The 22,485-nt window shown below is 43.2% G+C and overlaps 1 protein-coding gene across 4 annotated transcripts in view; it reads left to right on the top strand.

The window, feature by feature from the left end:
* LOC141079193 (E3 SUMO-protein ligase ZNF451-like) overlaps positions 1-14,143 on the top strand; it is a 104,651-nt gene extending 90,508 nt beyond the window's left edge. For 3 of the 4 annotated variants that reach the window (XM_073565285.1, XM_073565284.1, XM_073565283.1), the window contains 2 exons: positions 13,259-13,300; positions 13,723-14,143. In XM_073565285.1, the coding sequence (XP_073421386.1) occupies positions 13,259-13,300; positions 13,723-13,769 (89 nt within the window). In that variant the 3' untranslated portion in view covers positions 13,770-14,143. Of the gene's footprint in view, positions 1-13,258; positions 13,422-13,722 lie in introns of all 4 variants that reach the window. The other variant, XR_012228204.1, reaches the window with a different exon arrangement.
* The last annotated feature ends 8,342 nt before the right edge of the window (positions 14,144-22,485 follow it).

The following is a 22,485-nucleotide window of genomic DNA, read 5'->3' as shown; positions in this document are numbered from 1 at the left end:
ATCCTCTGAAAGTGGTGTCCTTTTCTTATTTTCTTCATTTTTGTTCCTCCAAACATCCTGGCAATCCATTGACCCAGAAAGTTCCAGTTTTGTTTAATTACTCCATAAAGAAGGATCCCAATTTTTTTGTGTTAGTCATATGGTTTGATCTTATTAGATCTGACTTTACCTGTGTTTTGGGATTAGTAGGTGTGTGTGTGTCTTGGAGACCTTCAATATTTAATTTGTGCCTTACTTTGCATAATGAAACATTACTTGCTGCCACCCAGAAGGTTTTGTGATTCTGCTGTGTGCAGCGTTAAAACAAAACTGAAACTTTTGTAGGGGCCTATAGAACAGTGGCATGGCTGGAGGAGGAAGAATTTGGCATGTGATGAAAAGAAAACCCTCCAGTGAAGCATGGTGGTGGCTCGTCGATGCTCCGAGGTTCCTTTGTTTCCTCTGACACTGTTAACCTGCAGAGTGTGGAGGACAAGATAGATACAATTAAGTATCAGCTAATCCTAAGAGGAAACATCATGTCTTCTGTGAGGAAACTGAAACTTTCATTGGACCTTCCAACAGGACAGTGATTACAAGCATACCTCATGATCCACCAAGATTTGGTTTCAGAAGTAGTGCTGGTATATTTTGGAGTGGCCATGACAGTTGCCCAACTTGACCTATACGGAAAATTTTGGTTGAATTTGATGAAGCAAGAAAGCAGAAGCTGTTGTCTTTCTTTGCATCACATCTGCAGCAGGTCATAGCAGCCAAATAGATCTCAATTAAGTATTGGACGCTTGTCGTGGAGGCGTTGAATAATTCTGAGGCTGCAGTAATCATTAGAAATGGCATTTTATGATATTGGAGAATTCACTTGCTATATTCTTTGTGGTATAATATTTAAATTGTTCTTTTTTGGTTTATTGCAAAAAGTTTCTATGTTTTGCTTATTAACCTAATTTGCAATGGGGTTTGAATAGTGTTTTTTTTTTTTTAGTTGTTTTTTAAATTCATTTATTAAACCGTAAACAGCTATACAGTACACACACTGGTACATGATGTTGAGCTTGATACAAGATATACATATGCTTCATATAACATGAAAATGTAAAGCAAAATGTGCGCATCAGTTGTATACAAATAAAGCAAAACATAATGCTAATTAAATCACAATAGCTTCGTGTTATTCCAGTGATGAAATCTACCTAGCTTCTAAACCATACCTACACCTACAAGGACCTAAACTATTCCACAGCCTACTTCCACATAATTAGCTATTTACTATGTGACATCTCTACTTTACAAAGTGAGGTGAGAGGAAGTCCACCTCTCCTAAATCTTTTAGAATTTTCCCGGGCACCCTCTGTTTTGATATAAGGTACGTTCATATGGGATAATCAAATTCACCAAATTGATCCAGGACCCGAGAGAAGGAGATGAACTTCCCATCCACCGTAATGCCAGTACCTTTCGCGCCATAAACAGTGCCTCCCGTAGAAAAATCCCAGCATATTGACCCCATGTCTCCTCATCCCATACTCCAAATAGACAGACCAGTGGTTCAAGGGGAACAGGGATTTGTACCAAAGATGTCAATAGTGATGTCACCTCCCTCCAATATTGTGCAACGATGGGACAGCACCAGATCATATGGATAAAGTCTGCATCTATTAAGTTACATCTCAAACATTCCGATGATTGGTATCAGCCCATCTTAAAGATTCGAGTTGGAGTCAAGGCAGACAGAGATACCCAGATTGGTGACTCCAGGATTTCTTCCCACACCTCTCCCTGTGTATCTGGGATGAGCCTCTCCCATTTCTTTTTAACGGAATCTAAGGTAGACTCCGTCCCCACTGACAGCATATATGTATATAGAGAGGAGATGAGACCTTGGGGGCCTTGTGATTTAAGGATCCCTATCAAGGGTAGAGACGAAATAGCATTATTCATACCTATACATCTCATGTGCGATTGAAAAGCTGACCTTAGTTGTAAATAATGAAAAAACTGGGATCTCGGGACATTGCGATTAACTTGTAAATGTTCAAAGGACATCAAAGTTCCATGAACATATAGATCACCTATCATAGAGATACTATACTGAGCCCAAAACTCGGCAGATGGATGTTCAAGTAGCGCCGGGAGGTAGTCATTATTCCATAGGGGCATTTCAGCTATAATATCCCCAAATCCAACCACCCTTTTAATCTGTCTCCATATTGATCATGCCAGCCGAAGCAGGGGTAACAGTCGCGAAACATTTATTTTCCTCATTTCCAAAAAACCCAGTGGGCAGCTAATTTGGCCAGCATGCAGTAGATTATTTTCAGAATTAGGGAGGTGACCTCCAGGCATCCATGTACTTATGGCTTTGGCCTGTCCAGCCAGATAATACAGGAAGAAATCGGGTAGCGCTGCCCCCCTCCCCTCTTGGGTCTCTGTAGAGTGGATAGTTTAAGTTTTAGGCCTGGTTTTCCCCCATATAAAGGATGTGATCTGGGAATTCAGATTAGCGAAAAAGGATCTGAGCACCACCACAGCACTATGTTGGAGAAAATAGCTAAGCTTGGGGAGTAATATTTTAATTAAATTAATACGTCCGGCTACAGACAGTGGAAGTTTACCCCAGATTGCGAATTTACCTTTGACCGTCTCCAGCAATGGATGTATATTAAGTTGCAAATCAAATTTACTACCCTGAGAAATATGGACACCCAGATATTTAAAACTTGTTACAATGGGCAGTAAGGAGAGAGTCTCAAGTCGTGGCATTGGAGCATTTGAAAGAGGCATCAAGGCAGATTTCTCCCAATTTATATATAGGCCAGAACATTTACTGAATTTATTTATAGTAGTGATCACTCCTGTCAGTGTTTCCTCCGCTTTGTCCATAAATATCACCATATCGTCAGCATAAAGGCCTATGGTGTCTGTCCGACCCACTATTCCTATACCAGCAATACCAGGAGAAGATCTTATACGAATTGCCAGTGCCTCAATAGCAAGAGCTAAAAGGGCCGGGGAAAGGGGACACCCCTGACGAGTTCCTCTATGCAATGAAAATGGCTCAGATATGGAATTATTTACGATGACCCGGGCCTTAGGCTTCATGTATAAAACACTGACCCATTTTTGGAATCTATCACCGAATCCATACCTCTGCAGACATGCACGGAGAAAAGGCCATTCAAGAGAGTCAAAGGCCTTGGCTGCATCAAGCGATGCCAATGCTCATTCATTATTTGGTACCAGAGAACTATATTGGACCACTGACTGGACTTGTCTAATATTGATGGAGGTGCTCTTACCAGGCATAAAACCAGTCTGGTCAGAGTGTATGAGATCTAATATGACTGAGTTCAACCTTTTGGCCAAAATTTTTGTAAAAATCTTATCCACATATATGGGCCGATAAGATCTACAATCTAAAGGGTCCTTCCCCTCCTTTTTAAGAACTATTATATTAGCCACATAAAAGGATTCCGGCATGCATCCCCCCTCCCAAATCCCACGAAACACCGTCAACAAAAGGGGCGCCAGTATCTCCTGGCATTTTCTATATAGTTCGACAGGAAATCCATCCGGGCCAGGGGCCTTCCCAGAGGCCATATCTTTTATGGCCTCCTCCACCTCCTCTAAAGTAGAGTAAACTCAGCATCCATAAAGGCCCGCTGGGAAGGACTCAGTGTAGGAAACTATATCTGACAGATAATTTAGACACCCCGGGCTATCAACATCAGTCTTAGAATTGTATAATGAACCATAATAATCAGAAAAGCACTTCAGTATTTCTTCAGTTGAGGAAACCAAAGTACCATCCGAATTGCGAATCTGTAATATTGTGTTAGTTGCATTATGCTGTCGCACTAAATAAGCAAAAAATTTGCTTGCCTGATTCCCCATCTCAAAATAAGATTGTCGGGCAAAAAATAATTTGTTTCGTTTGTGTCAATATATTGAGTATATAACCTTTGAGCAGTCAACCACTCCACCCTATTGCTGTTAGTTTGATCAGATATATAGGCTGCCTCCGAATCTTTCAGACGTCGCGCCATCCTCCTCCGATGTCACCTGTTTAATGTAAGAAATCGTAGAGGATAAACAACCCCTTAGGTAAGCTTTAAGAGCATCCCAAAATTAATATTTCATGGTTCAGGGTGGGACAAGACGAAGCAACGTAACTGATATATCGTTCTATCGGGCGATGTTATCAACTTCAGCCAAAAAGGGTTCAATTTCCATGTTCTCCTATTGGTCGATGTCCCATATTTAAGTTTAAGAACAACCGGGCTATCATCTGAAATCCCCCTACTTCCATGTTCAACATTATCTACCCATATCGCTAGGCTGCTGGATCCAAAGATGTAGTCTATGCGAGACAGAGAGCGTTTAGTGGAGGAATGGCAAGTATACCCACTCGCCTCAGGATGGCGCATTCTCCATAGATCCAGCCACCCGCTTCCCGCCATAAATTGTGACAGCTGAGATGTAACCGGGGGGGTGTCCCACTTTGTACTCCGTCGCCTAGTCTCAATTTATCAAGATGACTATTCACGACCAAATTAAAATCTCCCATACAAATGACGTGTGCATCTGGGTAATTCAGGGCGAAACTCAATGCCTTCTGCATAATTGACATATTGGCCGGGGGGGGTTGTAGATATTTCTGAGAGTTGATCAGCGCATGTACAAAAACAAAACGGTCCCTCAGGATCTTTCCGTGCCTCCCTGGTCTCCTACCAAACATCCTGCTGAATTAACAGTGAAACTCCCCTTGAATAGCTGGTGTGAAAAGCATGTATAAACCATTGCACCCACGGTTTCTGCACCCACTGAACCGTATCCCTAGTCAGATGCGTCTCAACCAGAGCCACAATGTGAGGGTGATAGTGTCTAATTTGTGAAAACACTTTAATTTTCTTTCGAGGGGTTTTGATGCCTCTTACATTCCAAGTCATACAAATCAACTCCGAACCCATTCCCGTCCATCTGGATATGTTGCATACTGGTGCCCAAACAGAATGCAGAAATCTCACCTAGAGAACAAAACTGGCGTCGGCTGCGGCATTTACCTAAATAACTGTAAGAACTAAAACCTTTGAAAAAGAAAAAACAAAACAAGAACCTTGCAATATACACTGTGTTCCAAATTATTATGCAAAAAATATTTTCTCATATTTTCTCTAAATTACCTATATGAATTGCAGTCATTGCTATTTTCCAGTCATCTACTATTCTAGTATAATTGCAGTGTTTTTGAACAAACTGCATATGAAAACAGTATATTTTTTAAAATGATAAACACTCAAAATGCATGTTCCAAATTATTATGCACAGCAGTTTTCAACCTTTTTATTTTGTTTTTGAACAAAAAATGGTCAATTGTGAAATTATAAGCATCAGCTTATTACAAAATGAAATCAGTTTTCAAGTCAAAACTTTATTCTAGGTGATGTTATATTTGCTCATAGGACCCCTTGTTCGAAAGAAGCTTCTGAACTCTCGTCCATTTTTTGGATTGTTTGTGCTTCAATTGTTTTGCATGTGGACAGAATACCCTCCCAGAGCTGTTGCTTAGATGTGAACTGCCTCCCGCCATCATAGACACTCCTTTTGATGATGGTCCAGAGGTTCTCAATGGGGTTGAGGTCAGGGGAAGATGATGGCCACACCATAAGTTTGTTTTCCCATAGCAGCCAGAGATGCAGAAGTGTTATTTGCAGCATGAGACGGTGCATTATCATGCATGAAAATGATCTTGCTGCGGAAAGCACGGTTCTTCCTCTTGAACCATGGCAGGAAGTGCTGTTTTAGAAACGCCACATAGATTATGGAGTTCATCTTTACCCCTTCAGGGATCCTAAAGGGGCCGGCAATCTCTCTCCCCATGATTCCAGCCCAAAACTTTACTCCACCTCCTCCTTGTTGGCGCCTTAGCCGTGTTTTCATGGGGTGTCCATCAACCAGCCATCCTCCACTCCATCCATCTGGACCATCGAGCGTTGCACGGCACTCATCGGTGAACAAAACAGTTTGGAAGTCAGTCTTCATGTATCGTTTGGCCCACTGGAGCCGTTTCTGCTTGTGTGCAGTGGATAGAGGTGGTCGACAGGATGGCTTACGCACAGCTGCAAACCTCTGAAGGACCCTGCATCTTGTTGTGTGGGGGACGTTGGAGGCACCAGCAGCTTCAAAAACTTGTCTTCTGCTATGACAAGGCATTTTTGCAGCTGCTCTTTTAACCTGACGCAATTGCCTGTTGGAAAGAGTCCTCAATTTTTCCTTTTCAGCACGCACACGTGTGTGCTGGTAATCAGCTACATACTACTTGATTGTGCGATGATCACAATGAAGTGTCTTGGCAATGTTTATTGTAATCATGCCTTGACCTAAATACTCCACAATTTGTTGCTTCTCAGCAGCCGACACATTATTTTTCTTTCCCATTTTGGCAAAAAATGTAGGCTGCTTAACCCCTTCATGACCCAGCCTATTTTGACTTTAATGACCTGGCCATTTTTTTGCCATTCTGACCAGTGTCCCTTTATGAGGTAATAACTCTGGAACGCTTCAACGCATCCTAGCGATTCTGAGATTGTTTTTTCGTGACATATTGGGCTTCATGTTAGTGGTAAATTTAGATCGATAATTTTTGCGTTTATTTGTGAAAAAATCAGAAATTTGGCGAAAATTTTGAAAATTTTGCAATTTTCAAATTTTGAATTTTTATTCTGTTAAACCAGAGTTATGTGACACAAAATAGTTACTAAATAACATTTCCCACATGTCTACTTTACATCAGCACAATTTTGGAAGCAAAATATTTTTTTGTTAGGAAGTTATAAGGGTTAAAAGTTGACCAGTGATTTCTCATTTTTTCAACAAAATTTACAAAACATTTTTTTTAGGGACCACCTCACATTTGAAGTCACTTTGAGTGGTCTATATGGCAGAAAATACCCAAAAGTGACACCATTCTAAAAACTGCACCCCTCAAGCTACTCAAAACTACATTCAAGAAGATTATTAACCCTTTAGGTGTTTCACAGGAACTAAAGCAACATGGAAGGAAAAAAAGGACATTTTAATTTTTCCAACAAAAATTTTCTTTCAGCATCAATTTTTTCATTTTCACATGGGCAACAGGATAAAATGGATCCTAAAATTTGTTGGGCAATTTCCCACTTCCCCTTAGTACACCGATACCTCATATGTGGTCTTAAACCACTGTTTGGGCGCACGGCAGGGCTCAGAAGGGAAGGAGCGCCATTTGACTTTTTGAATGGAAAATATGCTGGAATATTTAGCGCTTGCCATGTCGCGTTTGGAGAGTCGCTGTGTGCCTAAACACTGGAGCTCCCCCACAAGTGACCCCATTTTGGAAACTAGACTCCCCAAGGAACTTATCTAGATGCATAGTGATCACTTTGAACCCCCAGGTGCTTCTCAAATTGATCCTTAAAAAAAAAAAAAATACTTTTTTTTCACAAAAATTATCTTTTAGCCTCAGTTTCTTCATTTTCACATGGGCAACAGGATAAAATGGATCCTAAAATTTTTTGGGCAATTTCTCCTGAGTACACCGATACCTCATATGTGGTCATAAACCACTGTTTGGGTGCACGGCAGGGCCCGGAAGGGAAGGAGTGCCATTTGACTTTTTGAATGGAAAATTAGCTCCAATCGTTATCGGACACCATGTCGCGTTTGGAGAGCCCCTGTGTGCCTAAACATTGGAGCTCCCCCACAAGTGACACCATTTTGGAAATTAGACCCCTTAAGGAACTTATCTAGATGTGTAGTGAGCACTTTGAACCCCCAAGTGCTTCACAAAAGTTTATAACATAGAGCAGTGAAAATAAAAAATCATTTTTTTTCCTCAAAAATGATTTTTTAGCACGCTATTATTTATTTTCACAAGGGTAACAGGAGAAATTGGACCAAAAAAGTTGTTGTCCAGATTGTCCTGAGTATGTTGGTACCCCATATGTGGGGGGGGGGGGGGGGCACTGTTTGGGTGCACGGCAGGGCGCAGAAGGGAATGAGCGCCATTTGACTTTTTGAAATGAAAATTTGCTCCAATCGTTAGCGGACACCATGTCGTGTTTGGAGAGCCCCTGTGTGCCTAAACTTTGGAGCTCCCCCACAAATGACCCCATTTTGGAAACTAGACCCCCTAAGGAACTTATCTAGATGCATAGTGAGCACTTTGAACCCCCAGGTGATTCACAGAAGTTTATAATGCAGAGCAGTGAAAATAAAAAATCTTTTTTTTTTTCCTAGTACGCTGGTACCCCATATGTGGGAGGGAACCACTGTTTGGGCACACGTTGGAGCTCAGCAGGGAAGTAGTGACATTTTGAAATGCTGACTTTGATGGAATGGTCTGCGGGCGTCATGTTACATTTGCTGAGCCCCTGTGTGCCTAAACAGTAGAAACCCCCAAGTGACCCCATTTTGGAAACTAGAACCCCCAAGGAACTTATCTAGATGTGTGGTGAGCACCTTGAACCCCCAAGTGCTTCACAGAAGTTTATAATGCAGAGCCGTGAAAATAAAAAAATCATTTTTTCCCTCCAAAAAAATGAATTTTAGCACGCAATTTATTTTTTCACAAGGGTAACAGGAGAAATTCGACCCCAAAAGTCGTTGTCCAGTTTGTCCTGAGTACACTGATACCCCATATGTGGGGGATGACCACTGTATGGGCACACGTCAGGGCTCGGAAGGGAAGTAGTGACGTTTTGGTATGCAGACTTTGATGGAATGGTCTGCGGGCATCATGTTACATTTGCAGAGCCCTTGATGTACCTAAACTGTGGAAACCCCCCACAAGTGACCCCATTTTGGAAACTAGACCCCCAAGGAACTTATCTAGATGTGTGGTGAGCACCTTGAACCCCCAAGTGCTTCACAGAAGTTTATAATGCAGAGACGTGAAAATGAAAAAATCATTTTTTTTCCACAAAAATAATTTTTTAGCCCCCAATTTTTTATTTTCCCAAGGGTAACACGAGAAATTAGTCCCCAAAAGTTGTTGTGCAATTTTTCCTGAGTACGCTGATACCTCATATGTTGGGGTAAACCACTGTTTGGGCACACGTCAGGGCTTGGAAGGGAGGGAGCACCGTTTGACTTTTTGAACGCAATATTGGCTGGAATCAATGGTTGCACCATGTCGCGTTTGGCGACCCCCTGATATGCCTAAACAGTGTGAACCCCTCAATTCTAACTCCAACCCTAACCCCAACACACCCCTAACCACAGCCCTAACCCTAACACATCCCTAACCACAAGCCTAACCCTAATTCCAACCCTAACCCTAATTCCAACCCTAACCCTAATTCCAACCCTAACCCTAATTCCAACCCTAACCCTAATTCCAACCCTAACCCTAATGGAAAAATAAAAATATTTTCTTTATTTTATTAGTTGTGCCTACCTATGGGGGTGATAATCGGGGGGTTTATTTACTTTTACTTTCATTTTGATCACTGTGAGAGTGATCAAAATGAAAGAATGGAATCTGCAGCCGGCAGATTCGGGCGGGCGCACTGCGCATGCGCCCGCTATTTTCTAAGATGGCGGCGCCCATGAACCGGACCCGCCAGACTCCGGGAGCGACAGGGGGACTTAGAAGGTGCCGGGGGAGGTGAGAGGGGGTTATCGGAATCTGGCGGGGAGCAGAGAGAATGGGAGGGGGGCAGATGATGACAGCGGCGGCAGATCGCCGCTGTCATTCAGTTGCGTGGGGGGGGGGGGCGATCGCCGGTGGGGGGGGGGTGGAATCGGTGTCTCCAGCCACGTCCGATGCTACAGCAGCATCGGCCATGGCTGGATTGTAATATTTCATCAATTTTCATTGATGAAATATTACTATCGCTCTGATTGGCTGTTTCACCCCCTGTGGCGAAGAACAAAGCCCCCTGTATCTGCGGGTCGGGTGACCTTTCAGTGACCTAGGTCACCCGACCCGCAGGGGGGCTTTAAAATCATGACGCCACATAGGCGTCATGGGTCGTTATGGCACAACTTTTCATGACGCCTACGTGGCGTCAAAGGTCGTGTAGGGGTTAATAATGTGGAACAGCCTTAAGTAGTCTTGCCTTTATTTGGACACACATGCCAAACTAATTTGCACAGGTATCTGCAATTGCTTTCAGTGATATAAAGAGCTCTCTCACACATCACCATCAATGAGTTTAAATGACAAACAAAAAAATTCTAACCTTGTCACTCCTAAACTCTTTTTGCATAATAATTTGGAACACAGTTTAGGAGCACAGTCTCACGCCCCCATCAAAAAATAAACAAGGGGATACCGTCACTCAACACAGCGTCCAGTATTGTTGATAACTGGATACTCACCGAAAGAGCTCCAATTAGACCCTAAATTGAAAGGATCCGGAGTAACAGCCGCCACATCAGGATTCCTTTGCAGGGGATCCCCTATGGGACCGCAGCCATTCAGTCGCCTCCGCTGGATCTGTGAAAAACACGGAGGCACCTTCATGAACAACCCGAAGTCGGGCCGGATATATCATCGAGTATACAATGTTCCTGTCCCTGAGCCGTTTCTTGACCTCGATGAATTTTGCCCGCTGCTTCTGCAATTCCATGGAAATGTCCGGAAAGATGGCGATGACAGCATTATTGAACTTGATAGGACTTTTTAGTCGTGCAAGACGCAGAATGGTATCTCTGTCCTTGAGCAGGCATGCCAGGAAAGGTCGAGGCGGGGCCCCTGGAGGCAGGGATTTTGTAGGGAACCCTATGAGCTCTATCAATAGCCAACATTGAGGAGAATTCATCTCCCAGGGAGGTCTTAAACCAATCTTCCAGAAACTGCTCAGGATGCTGACCTTCCGAGCGCTCAGGCAGACCAATGATGCGGATATTATTCCGGCGCATTCTGTTCTCCAAGTCATCCGCCTTCTGCTTCCAAGCATTCATGGAGCCTGCCACTTTCGTTAATTTAGCCTCCATAGGTGTAATGGTATCCTCTACCCTGGACACCCTCGTCTCCACCTCCGTTATGCGTCCCTTCATGGCCTGCATATCCTGACGAAGTCTCCCCACCTCAGTGTAAACATCCTCAATTTTCTCTGTCAGGGATGTCCTGGTTAGAGAAATAGCCTGCATCAACTGCTCAGACACCTGTTTAAGGGTCAATTCCTCCTGCTCCGTCTCTTCACCCCCAGAAGGGTGATTTTTGCGTTGGACTTGAGAGGAAATGCTTCTGATAGGTCGTGCACTTTCAGTAGGGTCGGGTCTGACAAACTTTCAGTTTTTCTGCCGCTCCTGATCCCTTAAATCGACTCATAGTTATCTGCAGTGCGGTTCAGTGAAATAGTTAGAAATGTGTTTCAGGTATCTTCCACCACAGATGGGGATCACAGCAGGTCTAGTAATGGTTAATTAGAGTTCAGGCCGCAGAAGGAGGACACGTTAATTGTGAGGACAGCAACCAGCATTATTCAGTACAGTTCCTTGTGGCCAGGGGAGGGAGAGGGGGACCCCACAGAGACAGCAGTAATGGGGGAGGATGTTCAGAGCGTCCCTTAGTAATGGTGCCAGCCAGCGCAGTGAGCAATTGATAGAGAGGAGATAACACGCAGGGCCCAATCTTTCAGGGCACTCACCGCGTGTCTCCTCAGGTCTGTCCTCTGATGTATTCACTGCCCGAGCAGCAGTGCAGCAGTATGGGCCGACGCCGCAGCTCTCAGAGGCATAGCCGCGCGTCCAAGATGGCCGCCGCCTCGTGGAGGATCAGCCGCCCGCTCTCAAAAGTCGCCTCACGTCGTGCTGCGGGGTACCCGGGGGATCCCGACGTCCAGGGGGTCCAGGCAGCGCCAAGCAAGCCACAAAAAAAGGGGGTCCAGGATCTAGCAGGAGATTGAGGAGCTCTCCTAGCCAGCGTCCTCTCTCGTTCATGGCATAGCCACGCCCCCCCGTTTGAATAGTTTTGAATGAATGGAAGCAGCATAGTGCATCTCATCATTTGTTTCTGTACCTTTTGCACATATGCATCAGACTCTTCCTAACTTAAAAAATAATAATGGTCATACTTTTAACAGTATTTTAGATCGCATCTGTGTGATGTCTGTGATTTTCAGGTGCCCATTGTCTTGTATGAGTGATTTTAACTCATGACTCAAACATGCCACTGTTATCGCTGCCCTGGTTGCTGGAAAATACTATTTTAGCTGTAAGATTGCTGAGATTAGTTGCCACTTTCCTGTCCACCTGTGTTTTGCTGCAGTGAGCTGGTAATGTAATTAACTTTGGGATGCATGGACTGGGTTCCTTTCTATATAAATACCAGCAAACCGTCCCTAACTGCCAGTTATATAGTTCAATTAGACCTGGTTACAGTACTGAGCCATTGCTCTCTTTATACTATTTTGTATATCCAGTTTTCTGACCTCTGCTTTTATTTTGCCCACTTGCTTTCTGAGTTTTGTCCCTGACATGAACTTTTGGTATTGACCTCACGTGATGCCGTTTCTTGCCGCCTACTTGCTCCACCAGGGAGCAGATGACTCTATGGCACCTGTCCTGGGACTCCTGTGTAAGAGAGAGCACTACTCTATAGTATGCACACTTACACATGAGTAAGTGTGCATACTATACAGTAGTGCTTTTTCTCTTTTTTTCTGGCATTTACTTTTACTACTGGTCATTGCACCTTACAATATTATGCTACGCAATAGTAGTGTGCCCGGGGGCACCTAACCGCTGGAAACAATCTGACCAGTTCACTCTCTACAGGAGAAGCATTATGAAGACCGCTTTCCGGCAGTGGGGGACACATTCTGAATCCTTGGCCATCAAGACAGCATTGGTGTCTTCATTATAGTTGTATATAAAAAATGATGTTTCCACTTATTCTGTAAGGAATATAAAAAGTATTGGAATAATTGCCCTTGGTGAACCTTATCTCCAGAGGTTGTAGGCATACACTAGCAAATATTAACCACAGCAGAGCTGATGCGTGAATGTCCATTATTATTGGTCATGAATGTTACATACAACATCTCTTATTCTGCGTCTCCGCTAATCTACCATCCAATATAGCTGACAGTGTGACTTGTTACCCTGCTTTTCTTCAGTATATGATAGGTGCTGGGATAGCGGAGGTAGCTATCAATACAGATGCACAATCTGATACATGACTGAAGAGTAGTGGATGTTTTATAGAGCAACAGAGTCTGTAAAAATATATATTGCATTGTTTGTAACTGTAATATATAAACTTTTTTTGTTCCAGACCCTGATGGCATGGAAATCAGCAAAGCTGAGCTGGATGAAGGTTTGTCTTCATCTTTTTCCATCAGCTTCCATCTTTAGCATCTGTCATTCACGGATCCCTTGCATGTTGGATTCATTCCTGCTTTGCCCTCCAGCAGTGTTCCCCACCCAGGGACTCAGGAGTAAGAAGTAGCTCTCCCGCTGTTGGCATCTGCTGATACTGTTGTGCACCCCTGCAAGGTTCCAGATTAGTGAATATGCCCACTAGGAGACAGTATTTCGTCGTTGACTTCACGAGGTGCCATCTTACCACTCATTATAACAGGGAGACATTATGGTCACATGAAGGAGGCTTCATTGCTTAAAAATAGAGAAAGCAAACCTTTGTTTTTTTTTCCCAACCACACCTATGGTAGCCATTCAGGTGCACGCACGGTAACATGAGTCATATATAACTATTGAATTTCTAATGTTTTTCCACAGAAGCCAACATTGAAGAAGCAATCAGAAGAAGCTTGGTGGAAATTTGAAAAGTGGGGAAATTGCCATTTTTATGCATTCATTCCTCTTCCTCCTGTGTTATTCATATCAATGGTTTACTTGTCAATTGCATTTCTGAATGTACCTTCCTGCAGAGACAACACAAGATTTGCCTATGCTCTGTTTTGGGTTCTTTTTGTTGCAAGAGAAAAAGATCACCATTCTGTAAAATACAAAATGTATATACCAAGATCATCCATTGTGGAATTCTTGTTTTCATGTTCTTTTGTTGATATTTCTTATTTTATGCAGCTTGTTGTATAAATGTTTTGTTTTATAAATGTTATCGAATGTGAAAATATACATGTACACATGTATATGAGTGGTCTTGGGAATACTGCGTTATTAAATAAATTTATCGTTATGCAACTTTTTATTTAAAAAAAAAAAAAGATTGATTCCTCAATAGCAGAGTATACAGAAAGGATATAAGCAATGGTAATAGACCAGTAGAGGTGCTAAAATGGTAACTTTTTTATAGTGTTTTAGGAGCAGCATGAATGAGGAAAGAAAATGTAAAAATGCCACGCAGCATTTCCCTAATGCAGAAATGGTCTCTGTAGTTGGCAAACCATTACCCCATCCTCACCCCTAACTTCTGTTGAGTCCAATCAAGGGAACACTGCCGCTGTCACTCCAGAGCTAAAGGGAAGGGTTATAAAGTGTCTGCTAGATGAACATCAATATTACAGACCGCCCATCATTTGATGTTCTCTGTACCTTTATTTTCCGGTTTCCCTACAGTTTCCTTGCCGTGCCATCACATAGGAAATTGGTTCTCATTGAAGTCAGAGTTCTCTAGAGCTAGACATGCTCTTTTTAACCACTTTCTGCTCCAAGCGATGTAAATTTAGTGTTTTCCAGGTAAATGTTATTTGATTTTCTAAACTGGACAACCCTTGCATCACCAGTTCACATTCTTGTGGAGAAGAGCGGCAGGTGGACTTGGTACATTGTTGTGGAATCAGCGCTGACAATCCGCATCACTATAAACCTAGTACAGGAAGTGACCATACCATTTCTTTCCTTAGGTAACAAGCTTTATGGTAGCATGGTTATGGTGAAAGGGCGCAATTTTTTTTATGTAGGACATTGTAATCTGTAGGCAACGAGAAGAGCGCTAGTATTATGTACATTTGGATGCTAAGGCATTTGTCAAAGCAACAAACAAAACCCCTCTCTCCTCGATGAGTGAAAAATGGCTCTTCAATAGTGATGGGTGAGCACTAACCTGCTTGGATGCTTGTTACAAGCTATTAGTGGTGATCGTCTCGAGTAAAAAGTATAAAGGAAGTTAATGGGGAAACAAGCATTTTTACAACGGACCCTTCCAGGATATCTGGGGAGCAGGAAAATTGCTGAAATTAATGGAAACCGCAGTGAAAAGGAATGGGAACAGCAGAAGGAAGATGCCTAGATGCATCTGCTTCCCAAGTCGCTCCTGAAAAGAATACTGTCAGTGTTATGCTACTTTTACGGACTGACAATAAAACACACCAAACCGAAGAAAAAATTGACTTTACATGGAAAAAAGGTTATGCACCATTCTTTTCCAATATAGTGACTGGTATATGAGGAAAGTTAAAAAGAGAAAAAAACTGCCTCCTCTACCCCTAAGCTTATGTCAGAGTGTTTTTTTTTACTCCTTTTTGTATTCTCATTGCTTTCAATAGTGCAAAAATGCTGAAGGAATTGACCAGGCTTCTTTACAAATAATGCAGCAGTTTTCCATTTCAGTAAGGAAACCGAAAAGAACAAGGAATTGTGTGGATGAGATTTCTGAGATTCTGGTGAAGCCTATGCAGGATTGCAATACACCCTAGAATACACTTAGAAAATGGTCTCCAAATCTTTTTCCCCCATTTGGAACCAGTGGGCCTCCTAGACTGGTAAAGCATTTGCACTATGTGCAAAGGGCTTCCAAAATTAGGAGGATCTCTAGTACACCCTGGAACATACAGTACCTAGAATAGGACTTCATAAACATTTATATTTAGACAGAGTGGGACTTCTGATGAAAACAGTCAGTGGGTATCTGCGGTTAGGACATCTTGCCCTCATCTGAGCCCAGGTTATCCACTGAATCAACTTGAGGGAGCTGTGGCTGCTGCTTTCGAGCCTCATAAGAAAACAGCAGTTATGACATGGATGAAAGACCCAAATGCATCTCTTGTCTGATGCCTGAAGCTCCTTGTTGTGCCTGTTGTACCCTGAGTGACCTTGAATTCGGCACTTCTTGTTTTTGGGCACAGATGGCTGAAGGTTTACTTTGCCTCTTTGTAAGAGGATGTGGCATAAACATTGATAATCCCCAGCACTGTGCAGCATTTGTGCATGAGGACTGACTTCCACTCTCCATACGGGACCCTGTGGAACCAACCGAAGAAGAGTTTCAGGAGGGACAGGTTTTGATGAATCACCTGGTCAGGTGACCTTGATGACGAAGTTTCCTGGTGTAAAAGTTCAGCGTTTCAAAACAGGAGGCGATTTGGCGCCAAGAGAAGGGACGGTCAGGACGTGTAGAGGAATAACCTGAGGCTGGTGTGCTTGAACACAGCAGTAAATGAGAACTAGCAGGTTGGAGTGCCCCTGGAAGCAGAACCCAGATGGTGCCAGATTAGTTCTATAATCCAGACAACGCTTGTCTTGGCCCAGAGTTCAGGTCTTTATTCCGGCATAAGACCCGGAACCCAGAATACGCTAGTCAGGAGCCAAAGCCCAATCCTCATTCTACTGGGTACGAGAAACAGCTGCTGTTGTTCAAGCTCCGAAGATCCGTGGGAAAATTTAGCTGGGGGGTCAGATTATTGATGCAACCTGTGGAGCCACACAGTGGCACAAGAGGCAAAGAGTGTTATGAATGGGTCACCGAGGAGAAAAAAGCAAAACAAGCTGTCACAGAAAACCAGAGAGGTTGGTATATATGCAGATTGCAGATCCCTGATCCTACCGCACAACTAGCAGCAGCCGTGGAGCGTACCTACGATGATCCTAGACGCCTCGGCACGGCTGGAGGACTAAATAAGCCTAAAGCAAGAAAAGGGGAAAACTAACTGCCCCAGAGCAGACCCCAAAGGAAAGACAGCCCCCACACATGTATTGACGGTAAAACAAGATGAAAGCACAAACACAGGCAGGAAAATAGGATGAGCAAACACCCAAACTAACTAGAAAGGAAAGAGAAAGACACTGTCTGCAACCTGCAAAAAAACCCTACAAAAATAATGTCCAACACTTCTGATAGCAAAATTAACCCTGAAGTCACTAGACTTCTCCCACTATAACAGCACTCTGAAATATTCTGAGACAGAGCAAAAAGAGGCCAAACTAGTAAGGGACAAAAAGCAAATTGGCAAAATAAGAGTGGAAATTCAGCACAGCCCCCAGCCGGGGCTGGCTGACCACACAGCAACTGAATAGACCAACAAAATCAAGTGTGAACATTAGCAGAAAAACTTAGCTTTAGATGACTGGAACAGAGCTGAAAACCAAGAGCTGACAAGCCAGGAGGAATCACCAGCAACTGAATACGACGTCGGCTGTCTTAAATCCAATCTGAGATTCCTGAGGTCCAATCTTCATTCTCAGGTGGCAGATCTCCACCGATCAAATCAGCCTCACTACCTCCTGTTATCACCAGAGGGAGTCCGGAAGGAGAACTCACAACTGGTGAACCAGTGAATGAACTCACAACAGTACCCCCCCCTTGAGAAGGGGTCACCAAACCCTCATCCACGCCACCAGGCCGACCAGGATGGGCCTGGTGAAAAGCACGAACCAATCTATTGGCATGAATATTAGAGGCAGAGACCCAAGAATTATCCTCCTGACCATAACCCTTCCATTTGACCAAATACTGGAGTCTCCGTCTAACCAAACGAGAATCCAATATTTTCTCTACCTCATATTCCACATTGCCTTCAACCAACACAGGGTCAGGAGGTGCTGCCATAGGCACCACTGGCTCAACAAACCTCTTCAACAGAGATTTGTGAAATACGTTATGGATCTTGAACGTAACTGGAAGAGCCAATTGAAACAAAACAGGATTAAGAATTTCCAAAATGTTATAAGGACCAATAAATCTTGGCTTAAATTTAGGAGATGCAACCTTCATAGGAATATTCTTAGACAACCAAACCATAACACCCACTTTAAACCGGGGACCAATGGTCCTATGCCGGTTGGAAAATCGCTGGGCCGTTTCCTGAGAGATTGACAACTTATCCACCACTTGGTCCCATATCTGCTGCATTCTCTTAACCACAGTGTCCACACCTGGGCAGGACGAAGATTCCACTTGCCCTGAAGAGAATCGAGGATGAAACCCAAAATTACAGAAAAAGGGTGACATCAAAGTGGCAGAACTAGCTCTATTGTTCAGTGCGAATTCGGCCAAGGGCAAAAATGAGACCCAATCATCCTGATCAGCAGATATAAAACATCTCAAATAAGACTCCAAGGTCTGGTTTGTTCTCTCAGTCTGTCCATTGGTGTGGGGATGAAACGCGGAGGAGAAGGATAACTGAATTCCCAGATTGGAACAAAAGGCTTTCCAGAATCTGGAAACAAACTGGACTCCTCTGTCGGGCACAATGTTCTCAGGAATCCCATGTAACCGAACCACCTGTTGTAAAAACAAGGGCACCAACTTAGCAGAAGATGGCAACTTTGGGAGTGGTACAAGATAGACCATCTTCGAAAATCTATCACAAATCACCCAGATAAGTCATTCTCTAAAAGACAGGAAGATCAGAAATAAAATCCATTGAGATATGGGTCCATGGCCTCTTGGGCACCGGCAAGGGCATCAGCAACCCACTAGAACAAGAACAGGGTTTAGACCGAGAACAAGTCCCACAGAACTATACAAAATTCCTGACGTCACGCGATAAGGCAGGCCACCAAAAGGACCGACTCACCAAATCTCTGGTACCAAAAATACCTGGATGACCAGCCAATGCGGAGCAATGAATTTCAGACATCACTTTCTTCTCTGGTCAGGAACATACAATTTTCCCATAGGGCAACGCTCAGGTTTATCCTCCTGAAATTCCTCCAGGGCGCGTCTCAAATCGGGCGAAATGGCAGAAAGAACTACCCCTTCACCTAGGATGGTAGTAGGCTCGGTCACACTAAGAGAATCGGCAAAGAAACTCCTAGAAAGGGCATCTGCCTTAACATTCTTAGTGCCCGGAAGAAAAGAGACCACAAAATTAAAACGCATGAAAAATAAGGCCCATCTAGCCTATCTAGGATTCAAGTGTTTGGCCGACTCCAGATAAATCAAATTCTTGTGATCGCTGAGGACCACAACTTGATGTCTAGCTCCCTCCAACCAATGTCTCCACTCCTCAAATGCCCACTTCATGGCCAACAATTCCCGATTCCCCACGTCATAGTTGCGTTCAGATGGGGAGAACTTTCGAGAAAAGAAGGCACAGGGATTCATCTTAGAAGTCACAGGGTCTTTTGGGGACAAAACAGCTCCTGCACCAATCTTAGAAGCATCTACCTCCACCTGAAATGGAAGTGAGACATCAGGTTGCCGTAAAACTGGAGCTGAAGTAAATCTCTGCTTAAGCTTCTGAAATGCTGAGATGGCCTCAGGAGACCAATTCAGCACATCAGCGCCCTTCTTGGTCAGATCAGTCAGTGGTTTAACAATACCAGAAAAATTACCTATAATTTTACGAAATTAGCAAAACCCAAAAACTTCTGGAGGGCTTTCAAAGAAGTAGGCTGAACCCAATCATAAATGGCCTGTACCATGGCCAGGTCCATTTCAATAGTCGATGGAGATAAGATAAGATAAATCCCAAAAATGAAATCCTCTACACCAAAAAGGCATTTCGATCCCTTAACAAACGGAATTCTCCCTCAACATCCGGAACACAGTCCAGACGTGTTCCACATGAGAATCCCAATCACTAGAAAAGATCAAAATATCATCCAGATAGATGATCAAAAACTTATCCACAAAGTCACAGAAAATATCATTCATAAAGGACTGGAAGACAGAAGGGGCATTAGTGAGCCCAAAAGGCATCACCACGTACTCAAAATGTCCCTCCGGAGTATTAAACGCCGTCTTCCATTCATCCCCGTGCTTGATGCGAATAAGATTATACGCCCCCCTGAGGTCAAGCTTAGTAAACCAGCAGGCACTCTTAACTCTGGAGAATAAATCAGACATCAGAGGTAATGGGTACTGATATTTAACAGTCATCTTGTTAAGGGAACGATAATCAATACACGGTCTTAATGAACCATCTTTCTTGGCCACACAAAAAAAAACAGCACCTAAAGGTGACAAGGATGGTCTAATATGACCCTTCTCCAATGACTCCTTAATATAGGATCGCATAGCATCATGTTCGGGTACTGATAAGTTGAAAAGCCGACCCTTGGGAAATTTACACCCAGGCATCAACTCAATTGCATTCATAACTCCTATGAGGAGGCAAAGACGCAGACTTGCTCTCACTAAATACATCAGAAAAATCGGCTAGATAATCAGGAATATCATGAGACTGAGGAGAGGTGGAGAAAACAGGCGCATCCCTAAGAACACACTGACAACCCCAACTCACCACAGACCCAGATTTCCAATAGACTTTTTATTTGAATTGTCTGTGAAAGTATTTTTTTCTTGTATGTGGCAGCCACAAGATGTGTAACGCAATCAAACCTGCTAAAATGTCTAATACGCTAATCCCTACTCTGCAAGCTAACCCTAAATTTTCATATATATAAGTGGAATTATTACACAATAGAATCGATTCTAAAAAGAATTGTTGGCTTAACGGCAGCACCAAGGACTATGCAATCAACCCTGCTCTAAGTTCCTCTAATAAAGTCTCCTACTACAGCTGCTAAGCCTATCCTAATTGCAGCTAAGAGCAGCATTAGAGAATAGAACTGATTTGAATTAGTCCTAAAAAGGACTGTTGGTTTAATGTTGCATCAGCAGCTAAATAAATGCTATAGAACACACTGTCCCTTCTGCAACAGCAACCCTCCCTACACTATGTCCGGGTACAATGCGATAAGATGGCGTCTCCGGGTCTTAAATAGACCTGATGACGCTATGTGGCCAGCCAATTACAGGAATGCCAGTAGCCAATATGCAGGTAATCCCCGCATGTGAAGTGGGGCAGGGAATCGAGCATGACGAGAAAGTACCCCGGATTCTGGAGCGAGTGCCGAGCTTATCGAGCATAACGATGCTTGGACGAGCACCGCCGATCATGTAGTGCATCACTAGTTTTTAATAATGAAGAGAAACAGCATACAAATGCAACAGTGTGTGGGATGATTGTAGCAGCTGCGTGTATATGCATGGTGTTAAAAGGGGAAAAAAAAAAGGTGGTTTAGTATCGTGTTAGCCAGTTGAAAAAATAATGCTTTCAGTGTGGAAAAACAAGATAATCTTCTAATTATGTATGGTATCTTTTAATTGCAAACAAAGTTAAAAATAATGATGTTACAAAGCAAGCTTTCGGGACTTCCCCAAGCATGGTATAACAAAGTTTCTGAAGAAATACAAATATATATGTTATAATAATTGTAATAAAGTCCTTTCTTTTATGTGCATGTTATATATAATGTGTGTGTGTGTATATGTGTATATATATATATATATATGTGTATATGTATATGTGTGTGTATATATATATATATATATATATAAGCTGAAGAGCCCGGGCATAGTAACTAACTGTGGTTAGTTATAGCAAATTATAATTATCCTTCATCCCATAGTCCCGTGCCCATATACCCATCATACATATCCACGATCCCATAGGCCCGTGCCCATATACCCATCATACATATCCTCCATCCCATAGTCGAGTGCCCATATACCCATCACACATCCTCCATCCCATAGTCCCATGCCCATATACCCATCACACATCATCCCATAGTCCCATGCCCATATACCCATCATACATATCTTCCATGCCATAGTCCCATGCCCATATACCCATCATACATATTCGCCATCCCATAGTCGAGTGCCCATATACCCGTCATACATATCCTCCATCCCATAGTCCAGTGCCCATATACCCATCACACATCCTCCATCCCATAGTCCCGTGCCCATATACCCGTCATACATATCCTCCATCCCATAGTCCATTGCCCATATACCCATCACACATCCTTCATCCCATAGTCAACCATTATGACATCTTAATGAGCGGAGGGGCTTGCAACCTATGATGACATCAGCATCACCATGGCAACCATTATGACATAATAATGAGTGGCGGGGCTTGATACACACACTTTTTCCCCATTATGTAGATAGGGGCAAAATTGTTTGGTGAATTGAAACGCGCAGGGTTAAAATTTAGCCTCACAACATAGCCTAGGACGCTCTTGGGGTCCAGACGTGTGACAGTGCCAAATTTTGTGGCTTAGCTGCGACGGTGCGGATGCCAATCCCGGACATACATACATGCATACATACACACATACATACACACACTTGAGCTTTATATATATAAAAGGGGGTGCTGTGTGGATGTCCCAAGAGAACAGATGAGTGGCAGAATCCTGAAGGATGGTTATGTATCTCAAAGTGGGTGGCTTTGAGATGGAGACTTGTGTATGTGTGATCAGCAATATCATTGCTGAGGTGTTGTTTCAAAGTGTAAGGGAGAAGTCTTCAGGTAACTAGAGAGATGGGCGGGTTCT

The sequence above is a fragment of the Dendrobates tinctorius genome, unplaced genomic scaffold, assembly GCF_039654945.1.
Source record: "Dendrobates tinctorius isolate UK_male_01 unplaced genomic scaffold, ASM3965494v1 ptg000633l, whole genome shotgun sequence".
In the NCBI taxonomy this organism is placed as follows: domain Eukaryota; kingdom Metazoa; phylum Chordata; class Amphibia; order Anura; family Dendrobatidae; genus Dendrobates; species Dendrobates tinctorius.
This window is presented reverse-complemented; position numbering and strand designations above follow the sequence as displayed.